This window comes from Sinocyclocheilus anshuiensis, unplaced genomic scaffold, assembly GCF_001515605.1.
Source record: "Sinocyclocheilus anshuiensis isolate Anshui unplaced genomic scaffold, SAMN03320099.WGS_v1.1 scaffold437, whole genome shotgun sequence".
Lineage (NCBI taxonomy): Eukaryota > Metazoa > Chordata > Actinopteri > Cypriniformes > Cyprinidae > Sinocyclocheilus > Sinocyclocheilus anshuiensis.
Window position 1 is genome coordinate 370,019 of NW_015539902.1, and position 12,231 is coordinate 382,249.

The 12,231-nt window shown below is 36.1% G+C and overlaps 1 protein-coding gene across 1 annotated transcript in view; it reads right to left on the reverse strand.

The window, feature by feature from the left end:
- The window catches only part of LOC107686111 (homeobox protein PKNOX2-like), a 63,396-nt gene that overhangs the window by 9,654 nt on the left and 41,511 nt on the right, over positions 1–12,231 (reverse strand). The window contains exon 4 of the mRNA XM_016482960.1: positions 1,696–1,867. Within this exon, the coding sequence (XP_016338446.1) occupies positions 1,696–1,867 (172 nt within the window). The remainder of the gene's footprint in view (positions 1–1,695; positions 1,868–12,231) is intronic.

Sequence of the window (12,231 nt, forward strand, 5' to 3'; positions counted from 1 at the left end):
GCCAGGAGGCCAGCTCTAGGAAGAGTCCTGGTTGTTTCAAACTTCTAGAGACTACATGCTTCAATGAAGCAGAATTTTTTTCTGAACTCTTCCACAGATGTGTGGCTTGACGCAAACCTGTTTCTGAGCTCTACAGACAGTTCTTTTGACCTCAGGGCTTGGTTTTTGCTCTGATATGCATTTTCAGCTGTTAAGACCTTTTATTAAGACGTGTGTGCCTTTCAAAATCATACCCATTCAATTGAATTTGCCACAGGTTAACTTCACTCGAAGTGTAGTAACATCTACAAGCAATACGAATGCTCATGAGCTAAATTTAATTGTTAATTAAGTATGAATACTTAAGCAATCGAATCATTTTTGTTTTTTATTTTTAATAAATATGCCAAGATGTTAAAAACCTGTTTCTTGCTTTACCATTATGGTGTATGGAGTGTAGATTGATGTGGAAAAAAGGAATTTAAAGCAGGTTAACACAAGGCAGCAACATAACAAACTTGAAAAAAAAAAAAGAATACTTTCGCAAGGCACTGTAAATAAATAAATAAATAAATAAATAAATGTCATTGTTTTTAAAGACATCACTTTAAATTTATTTATTTAATCAGTTCCTCACACTAAACTATAATATGAATTTTGAAGACCTATATAATATATTGTGCACTTTTTATTATATTTTCATGATGCTTTTTTATCATTAATTGTATGAAAAGAGCAGCCAGGACATTGGAAAAACAGCCTGGAAAATAACTCAAATCATGGAAGAAAGAATATTATATGGATCTGAAACTACATTAGTGTGAGTAAATAACAATATTAATTAAAAAAATAATTTGTAAGTGAATTATTCCTTTAAATAAACTACAATCACTTTACTCAAAAGAAAAGCAGAAGTGTTTTTCTCACTTTCTTTCCAACAATTATTTGAGGTTACCTAGCCAGCCTTCCCTGCCACTATTTGCCTGGTTGCGTTGTTTAATGCTACAAACACTTTTGAGTTCTGCTGATACAGTTGGATGTGACTGAACTTTCTGTTCCAGCTACCCATTCAAACAGTCACCGCCCAAAGTCAGAACTCAAGGACGACCAAATGGGCTAAAAAATGCTTTGCCAAGGAGGAGATAAATCTGCCAATTACTGCAGCTCGTTTAATCAGGGCTCAGTGCCATCTCTCTGAGGCGAGAAGGAAGTGCCGCGCGGGCACTATAACTGTCGTGGTGAAGAGTTAGAGAACGGAAGACCCGTGTGTGACCAGTGTGTTGTAAAGCACACAGATGCAGAGTTAATTGACTGAGCCGCGCTAGTCGGCCGAGCGCCCCGGTAATGATGAACAGTGACATTTTTCCTCCTCCTTCCCTTCATTTCTAATTACTGTTAACTGTCTTGCAGGGCACAGAAGAGGAGAGATGATGAATATGAGGAGAGTTAAAGGAAACGAGAACAATAGAGGAAAAAAAAAGCTATGTACAAGAGGTGGCCGAGTGTCATTGTGACTAATACTACTACATAAAATGTTACTTAATGTCATATTTCTAGGCTGTTTAATAATTAAAGTACCTCAAAAGACGTATAAAGTGCAAATATGCCAGCAGAGGGCAGTGCAGATGTGAGATTTCGATATAAAGGAAGTAAACAGGTTTTTAAGAGCTGAAATTAGAAGAACGGCAGGTGATACAAAACCTAATGAGCGCTTACCAGGTTGTCTAGTTCAGGGTCCTCGCTGAAGAAAGGCTTGTGGTCCTGTTCTTGCTGGTGGACGAAGTTCTCGATGTCGACGTCAAAGCTGGCAGAGGTGATGCATTCTGATCCCTGCGTGGCTTGTTCACACTTCTCAAACAGCAACGCCAGAAGAGGAAAAAGAGGATGCCTGCAGGACACAGATGGCTATTATTATTTTTATAGTATGCAGTATGTACAGTATACTGTGCGCAGTATGCGAATGTAACAAAGTCCCAGATGACTTGCTAAAATGAGAGCTGTACAACTAGAACACATTGTGTGAACTGTATCCCATAATGCCATGCGCTTGACTCATCCTTTCATTTTAAAATAATGGAATAAAGCCAGAAGCAAAATCAAGTGGTTTTTAACACCCCCTATTGACTTATTAATTGATCGAAGTAAACTTGAATAGTTTAATCATTTTTACACAAATTTGGATTCCAAATTCAAAATAACAATTTAATTGCAAAGAAATTAATAGATTTCTATATGCAATAGACACAATTCATCACATCTACATCAACAGGTTGTGTGAAAACACTGTATTATGCTACTTTTTGAAACATCTATTACTGTTAAAAAGTGATCAAACACTTTTACATTTGATACAAAACAATTCTATTTCAGATATATGGTTTTCTGTTCAACGTTCTATTCATGAAAGAGAATTGAAAAAATAAAAGTACCATAGTTTCAACAAACATATTAAGAAGCACAACTTTTTCAACATTGATATAAGAAGAAATGTTTTTTGAGCACCAAATCAGCATATTAGAATGATTTCTGAAGGATCATGCGACACTGAAGACTGTAGTAATGATACTGAAAATTTAGCTTTGCCATCACAGGAATAAATTACATTAAAATACAAAACAGTTATTTTAAATTGTTTTTTTTTTTTACTGTATTTTTGATCAAATAAATGCAGTATTGGTGAGCATAAGAGACTCCTTTCAAAAACATTTTAAAAATCTTACCAACTCCAAACTTTTAAACGATAGTGTATATCCTTTAGTAGACCATAATGTTTCACATATTGTGTAGGAAGTTCAGAGTATATACTGTGCAGTATGCAGTAAGCAGTATTTAATAAGTTAACCAGAAAATAACCAATTTCTTTGCTTCAGGCAGGACAGATGACAATACCCAGCAGCTGAATATAAACTCTTTGTCATCTTAATCTGATTTTAGGCATAAGCTCCGTCTAAAGGTTTCTTCTAGCAAGTTGACATTTGTCATGTTAACAGCAAACAGTACAAACAGTAATACGGTTTTATTTTAATGTTTTTAAAGGCCATTACTCCAGTACACAGTGTCACAAGATCCTTTTATTCTATTATTTTATTTTATTATTCTATTTTATTTGAATATGCTGTTTAATACACCAAATAATAATTTGGTGTTTATTATCAAAGTTAACAGCTGTGGTGCTTAAAATGTATTGTTTCCACAATAATATTTTCCAAGATTCTTTAATGAATAGAAAGCTCAAACTAAAAACAATTATTTATTTGAAATATTTTCTAAGAATGTAAGAGTTGTTACTGCCACTTTTGATCAATTCAATGTGCCCTTGGTGAAAATACATGGAAAAAAAGTACAAGAAAATGTTGACTCCCCAAACTTTTGAATGGGAGCATATGTTTCTTTAGTCATAAATAACTATTCCTGGTTCATTTTGAATCTGTTCAATGAGGAATCAGTTACAAACTCAGTAATGACACAGTATAATTCACAGACACAGAATGAATGAATCTTTTAATTGACTCATTAAAAAGATCCTGTTCATAATAGCCATTTGTTCCCAGATCGGACATATTAGCTTGTGCTGTGTTTGTTGTTGCATGCAGTGTTAATTTTGACAGCAAATTTTGATTTAGTTTTAGTCATATTTTAGTCATCTGAATTGTTTTTAGTTTTAGTCGACTAAATATCATAAGATTTTACAGTAAATTTAGTCGGCTAAAATCTAATGGGTTTAGTTACAGTGTAATGCATTTATTAAGCATTTCTCTACAATTTCCAAACTCATTATATAGGTTTGATATTAAGGTTTTATCATGATAGACACCGATTTAACTGCGGTGACACACAACATGCCTCTATGTTAAAATTAAATAAAACCCCTTCTCATAAAGAACAAGAACATGGTCTTCTTTTTAATGAAATACCAATGGTTATATAGGCTAATTATGCATTCTTTATAGCAACTTGTTTACCATATTCTTCATTCTTTCAAGCAGACATATTTATTTCTATAAATACATTTAGATTAATCTTTAGGGCTACTAAAGTTTTTCAGTCAAGAGCAGTGCGTGATTTTCTGTCTTTTTTTGTTGTTGCTGGATTAACATTAATGACTCGGACAATAGCAACTAAATGAGGCTGCTGTCCCTTTAAAACCGAATGCACAGCTGCAATGGATGCAATGTACTGATATATGTTCTCCCTGCTGTTTACGTTCACTTAAGACGTAATCAACTGTGCTTACTCAGTTTATACTCGTCAAAACGGACAATTCGACATCATTTTGTGTGTAATTCTCCATTCATGCGACGCGCAAGAGTACCCGCGCGCTGTGAGATGCACTTTCTGTGTGTATGCTTCAGTGTCTGCACTCTGAAAACTGGACCGAATTGAGTTCTCTCTTCCGTCATCAGATTTATCCATATGTCTGCTCTTCTCTTACTCCCACATATTTACATTTTTTAACGTTTTATGCGATGTGCAGCAAGTGTATATTAGCTTATGTCCCGCCGGTTCATATGTACGCATCTAACCTCCAATTATTCGTCAACTAAATTAACACTGGTTGCATGCAAGAAGCACTGTCAAAATAGTATCCAAAGTAGTGCCCTATCCTATCCTATCCTATCCTATGTGCTTTCCGGTGTGTATATGTATTGTTTTTTTCCTTATGGAGCCTGTTTGAGAGACTGAGAGAGGCTGTGTGACTGGGTGAGGGGCCCAGGCTCCGTCTGTAACCCACCACTCTCATTTGCAGCCTTTAATAGCTGGCTATATTAGACTCTAATCTGCCTGATCCCAATTTAATGCCGCTCCCTCCAGCTGACGTGACAGGAATACTAAACAGGCTCACAGTGCCGAGCAGCGAGACGATCTGCGCTCCCTCCGGGCTCGTCCCGCTCCCCTCCACCGTGCCAGCCCCTCTTCTTCTCTCCTCCCCTCCCCAGTCACAATAAATCCTGGAGGGCATGGCTGGGTTATCTCTCCCCTTCTCTCTCTTCGCAGGCCTGGATCCTAACCCGGACACAGCCCTAAAGGCCCAAAGCCAAAGGATGCTATCAATTTAGCTCTCCGAGGATTTGGCAAGTAGGCTGAGGAACAAACTACCCAGAAATTAGAGCATAAAATCGAATTGGAAAGTTAAGCCACAAGGTACAGGTTCATCCGAACACTCACATTCCCTGGAGTGAGTCTAATAATGCTGCATTATCTTCATTAGGAGGTTATATTTCATAACATTCATCTGCAGCAGAAACTACGCGTGTTTTTTGGAAACTTCAGTCATGCCTTGCATACAGATGCGATGATGGACATGAAGCAGCTCTTATTCTGAACATAACATTTCTGACTGCATTATCTCAGACGACATAACAATCGCAGTAAAATCTTTGTTACTGAAGATGGCCAGAACACTTACAGCAGTTACTCTATAAACTAATTGCCTCGGTTGTTTCAAAGGCTAAATGAGGTTGGAAAAACTCTTAAATGTAATCTGATCTCTCGGAGCAACTCCAGACTTTTAAATCTCTTCATCTATGCGTTCTGGATGAGGCCGTGTGACGCAAAGTGCCAAGCTAATCGGTTAATCTTTCAAAATGTGCCGGTTAAAATGAAACACTTAATGCTATTTGTCTTTAACCTTTAGTTATCATCTCTCAACTCTTGCGGGAAAGACTGTCCAGACTGCCATCCCTCAAACGTGAAAGAGTGGGCTCGACTTTTAGAAGGACTTTTACATTATATGATAAGCAAAAAAGCAGATGTTAGAATAGAATAGAATAGAATATAACAGAATAGAACTTTGAATTGACTCATCAGATAATACAGATCAAGACGTGTACAAACTAGTGTACAAGAATAATTCAAATCACAAACAAATAATTCCAAAGAGCAGGTTATTGCAATGAATAGTTTGGTTTACAGTTTGACTTCCAATGTATGGACTGAAATACAATGGAAGTTAATGGAAACATTCATGATTTTTATTTTTATTTATTTATTCCTGCAGAGGAAAAGAAAGTCATATGGGTTTGGAAAGACATGAGGGTGAGTAAATAATGACAGAATTTATATTTTTGGATTACCCCTTTAAGGTTTGAGAGAGAAAAAAAAAACATAAGTAAATCAAACTTCAGTCACTTTGAATTCACAGTGATTTGTATGAGCAGGTTCTTGTAATGAGAAGACTTGTCTAATTGAATTGATGAATCTGTCAAAGTAGTAAGTAAATTAACACCTGACTCACTTACTGAACTGCAGCATGGTTTCAAAATAAACAGAGATTTGTGTAATGTTGGGTTTTAAATTATGAGTGAAAAAAGTTCCAAAAACAAACACAGTAGTTCATATCACAAACAAATGACTTATGAGCAGGTGGTTTTAATTAAATGAAACTTTGATGAAGACTCACAAACTCCAGAATTAGAATAAATAATTATGTATATAATATTTTGGAAAAAAAAAAAAAAAGAAAGAAAGAAAAAAAACACTTGAATTCAGGACCACTCATCAGATAATTTACATCATGACACATATTTTTTCTACATATTTTTTTCTTTTTGCTGGCTAAACATAAAAACAAACTATTGTAATTCAATTTACAAACAAATGATTTGTATGAGTAAGTCCTTGTAATGAAATTAATTCTTCAAAAAGACTTCAGAGTTGTCAAACTGAATCTGTGGTAATCAAATTATCATTCGATGCAATTTGGCATCAAAACAAACAGAGAACTGTGTACTTCATGTTGAAAAAAAATTTGAAATTTAAATTATGTATGAAAAAGTTTCAAAAACAATCACACTAGTAGTCCAATTCACAAGTTCTTTGAATGAAATAAATTGTTAATGAAGACTTACAAACTTGCGACTTAAAATAACCAATTGTGTACTTAAGGTTTTAAAAAACAAAAACAATATAGTATTATAATTGTAATTATAACAATATAATATTATTTAACCAATAATAATAAACAAAATAATAGAACAATAGTAAAAATCTGAATTAAAGTTTAGAAAAAAGAAACATGCTGGAAACACTAGATTTAAATAATCAATTTACAATGGTAATCCTGCACTTTATGTTGATACAGTCATCTCATAGCACTGCGTCTGTACGCTCCTGAAACTACATGAGGTACCTAGAGCTGGTAAGGTGCCAGAACAGCGAGACGTTATCTGCAGTGCAGAGGTCTCAGGACGGAGGAAGCTGGGGAACTATTAACCCATAAAAGTGTCATTTACTGAGATAAGAGTCAGCAGAACTGATCCAGCGAACTTTTAAAGTCAGACATGGCGTTTTTTTTTCCATTCGACTAATACTAGGTTTCATCATCTCAGCTAATGAAAAACTTAAAGCTTAACCTAATTGGGTTTACCTGTTTTTTGATTTCAAGCTGAATTTGTCATGAATATTTCAGTGTAGAGGTCTTCAAGTTAGAAACCAAAGCCCTCGAAGATTAAAAAAAAAAAAAGTAAACAGTCAATAAATAAATCTTTTCTAAGAAAACGAAAAGCACATCAAAGCAATTCTGAGTCCAAAAATAAAGCTGGACGTATTTTCATGCTAGCTCGAGCTGCATTTGTTTTGGTAGCGTGGTGGGCCACCCACGGGCTGCTGGGGAGATGGGGGTGTGCGCTCTGTGTGCTCACCCGGTATGTTTGCCATCCTAATCAGGGTGAGCCAGTGGCTGCTGCCTTTATTAAACCCAGTCTGGGGTGCCCACATGCTGAGAACGCTCACACACACACACACACACACACACACACACACACACACACATACACACACATTCACATGAACACACACTCCCTCCTCCAGCTACATGTCTGGAGCTCAACCTGTATGGGGGGCAAGCGCACACACACACACACACCACTCGCCATCAGGGTTTATATGGGACCCCTACTGCTGCATTTCAATGAGTGGCAGTGCTCTTTTTCAACGCTGTTTTTACCGCTCTCTCCTTCACCTGCGGGGCAAAGGCTAGCTGTGGCCTGTTGTGATACACAGCCGCCGGCTCTTATCATTGGACCACAGGTGTGAATTTAGAGGTTGAATACTAGGGGCGTATCGATACTCGTATTCGTATAAAAAAACTTCCGGGTTTTTCAGTACAGTACACATGTGCACCAAACAAATACAGCATTGTTTTAACCACTGCACAAGTGAAACTTCATTGGAAACTTCCAGTTTTATATATTGCTACTTCTGATTAAAAACAAAGTCTCATCTTTCAAATTATGTCAATCGTTTTCAGGAAATTCAAACAATAAATGCCATTTTGATGCTCTTTGATGTGGCGTGACAGATCGCTGTATAAACGCCTCAGTTCAAATGGCATCCCTTCCTCAGTACTAGTGGTTTTAATATGAAATAAACATGAATGAACATCTCATGCCTCACGTAATCGCTCAATCAGTGTTTCAACCACGGAAAGACGTCAATAAAACAGCTTGTAAACAAAATGTCACATAGCATTTAATTGACCTCAGACAAGTCATCAGTGTCCACAGCTTGTTATTTCTATAGAGAAATTAAATCTAGAGAAGAGCATTTCACTAAATATTAGACTACTCATTATATTTTACTTTACCTGGTAATGATGTCTTAATTATTTACTGTATGTTTAAATAATTCTGTTATGAAACAAGTTATGACAGCCACTGTGTAAATGAATATATTTCAACAACAAATAGAAATGTTATAATTTAGAGGATAATTTAAAAACTGCATTATGTGCAATTTACATGTTTGCATACAATTTGTTTTGCATACAAAAGTTAAGTGTTGATTATTATATTTAAAAATAAATAGTAATTGTATTTAAGTTTGTTCTCTGTTGTTAATTGTAACCTTATAATATAAAAGGGCTCACTATAGTTAAGAGCATAAGTTAAAATGTTTTAATTATAATTACATTTATTTAAAAAAAGACCAATTTGTTCAGTAAACCACTGTTTAATAAAAAAGCTATTTTATTTTATTTTTTCCCCCTGCTGTACCAAAACCATACCGAACCATGATGTCAAAACCGAGGTACTGAACCGGCATACTTGTGTACAGTTACACCAACGTTTAAATGTAGAGATGCCACATAAATCAATCAGAAAGATGAAAAATGAGAAAGAGTCACCCCCATGATATGTAGTTGCTAAGGTGTTCAAGTTGGTTTGTGTTGCAATATAGCTGCTATGGTGTTCCGAGTAGTTTCTAGGGTGTTGGTATGTGGTTGCCAGGTTGTTATTATACGGCTGCTATGGTTCTCAGTATTTTTGTGGTTGTTAGGGTATTTTGTGTGGTTTCTAGGGCACTGCTACTGTATGCATTTCTTGGCTGGCCTGGGTGATTTGTAAAATGTTATGTGGTTGTTTTGGATGATTTTATAGCACTGCTATACTGATCTGGGTGGTTGATTGGACATTGCTACTGTATGCAGTTGCTAGGCTGGTCAGGGTGTTTTTTTAGATCAATGCTAAGGTGTTCTGGGTGGTTGCTAAGTCTCTATGAGAGTCTCTATCATCCAAGCTTTGGTTGTACAACAATACACAGTAAAGCGCTATATAAATGCATCATTCATTCATTCATTCTATGAAATAATGTTCAAAAGAAACTGAGATTTGAGCAGCCCTGAGCAATAATACTGCCTTAGCAAGCACCACTAACGAGTATTAGATTCATTCACAGACTTGTGCAGATCCTGCTAACACGAACACACACGTTCAATCTTCAGACAGTCAGTCTGTGAAGTTCAGAACACTCTGCACCCTGGAGACACAAGACAGGATGAAACGGAATAAAACTCGAAATCTACAGTTTTAAATTGAGGAACAAAATCTTACTCAGATATAAATGAGCCCTCAGAGATTTCCTTTGAGTATTATTTACCATAACCTGCCAGTAACAATCTCAAATATACATCCTCGTGATCCGGACCGACTCGCTCTCAGGATGAATCTATGGCTCAGACATGACGATGACTTCTGTATGGTATAGAAATCTCAGCACCATTACTAAGAGAGAGAGAGTCATTAAGATGTTGGGCACCAATTCCACCAAATGACTGCGAGAGCTTCCCAACAGCGAATGTAAACAGAATTTATGGTGCATTACAGAGGCTGGAGAGAACTGGCTCACCATTTTCTCTCTGGCTGTCAAATTAAAAGCACTCCTGTTGGGACTGATATGTGCTGCTGCTACTGCTGGGTCTACTAAAGCTGTTCTCTAACTCTTTCCTTTTCCTTTTCTTCTTTTCTGTTTGGTATTCCATCTTTTTCCCTCTATCTCTCTCTCTTCCGTCAGTCCAAGACACTCCTGATCCACTGGAGCTCAATGAAGACAGCATGACTGTGCACCATGAGACCGAAATCCAGTATCAATGCAAATCCACTCAGCACCCGCCAATCTGAGTCACGGCGAGAAGGGAAAAACACATATAAACCTATTCAGACATTTCAATACCTTAATATAAGCACACCTTCGGGGGTCTGAATGCTATACATAAATACATCAAAAGACGGAGGATGAGAGGCGCAAAGCATCAGGATACAATTCTGTACACACAAAACCGCTTTGTCTAAATTTGAAGGATTTATTATGGATTATAATGGACACAAATTACAAATATATTGGCTACATTGGATTTGCTTGTAGTAAAAGTCTTATTTATTTCATTTTGATATTATAATAATTAGAGATTTGCCTTAAGAATGAAGGATTGAAAAACATTTTAAAAGCTTGACTTTGCTAGGTTTCTTTATTCAGTTCACTCATCAAACTCTTCCCATCTGAGCTTCCTTTCCATTTCACTCTTATCATTGTGGAATAGTGCTGAATTTTACACCCTCAGGAACTTCTTTGGATACATATTACAATTTCATCTCCTGGATGCTGGATTTTATTGGACCTAATTTTGGATATGTCGCAAGTACCCCACAGGAAAGAGACCCCCTGCCATGTTTCTAATAAGAAGAGAATGTCTCGGATGCTTTAAAAGAGAGTGCAGTAACTCGTTAAGATAATTACTGTATCGCACATTTATTCCACTGTTAATAATTAAGCAACGCACGCCAGAGCATAGACTCCACAACTCAAACTCGCAATACTGGCAATTAGAGAAACTAGAGGTGCAGAAATAAACACTAACCTGCCAAATTGAATCAAAACAATACATGAGGATACACTATAAACAAACAGATACACACACAAAAATCTGCTCTGTTAAATACCCACAATAGTTTTGGAGGTGAGATACCGTGTTGCTCTTTACTCTACATAACAAATGCAGAGCAAATCTACTGTAAAAACAAATCCCACTAACTTTTGAGGTTGGAAAGATATTTTAATGCTCACCAAGGATGCATTTATACTGTATGATCAAGAAAAAAAATAGAGTGAAAAACAGTCATGTTGTGAAATATTATTACAATTTAAAATAACTGTTTTCTATTTAAACATATTTTAAAATGTAATTTATTTCTGGGGCAGCAAAGGTGAATTTTCAGCAGCCATTGCTCTAGTCTTCAGTGTCACATGATCCTTCAGAAATCATTCTAATATGCATTTTTCAAGAAATATTATTATCAATACTGAAGACAGTTGTATAGTAGAAAGTAATAGAAAGTAAAAACAAAACAAACAACAAAACAACAGCACTTTTTTATATTGTTTTTGTTATTATGTAAATGTTATAATGTAAATGATTTATTGTCAATTCTGATCAATTTAATGCATTTAATGAAATTATTTATTTAAAGGGGTGGTTCACTGGTTTTTTTCTAGGCTTGATTGTGTTTATGGGGTGCAGTCTAACATGAGTTAATGCTTCGTTTTTTTAAAAACACATTATTTTTCCACATAATTTACCTTTATTCCACACCGCTCTGTCCCTTCTCTGAGAAACACGCTGATCATTTCCTTCTTTTATGAAGCCCCTCCCTCAGAAATAGGCGATGTGCTCTGATTGGTTAGCTAGCCCAGTGTGTTGTGATTGGCTAAACTGCCTCTAGTGCGCGTCTAAACGTCCCGCCCCTCACCTCAGCGGCATGTGCTCTGGTTGTATTGTAAACAACGGCGTCGTTAATATCGCTTATCAGTTTGAGCCCGATTGAGAAGCAGAGGATATTATTGAAGAGGATCGAGCAGAACCTGTGCAAGCACGGCTTTTAATGGTAGGCCTATGTTTTTTATTTATTGTTGTCTCATACTTTTAGATATGCTGTTATTTGTAAATGCTACTGCTTATGTTAGCTTTTAATATATGGT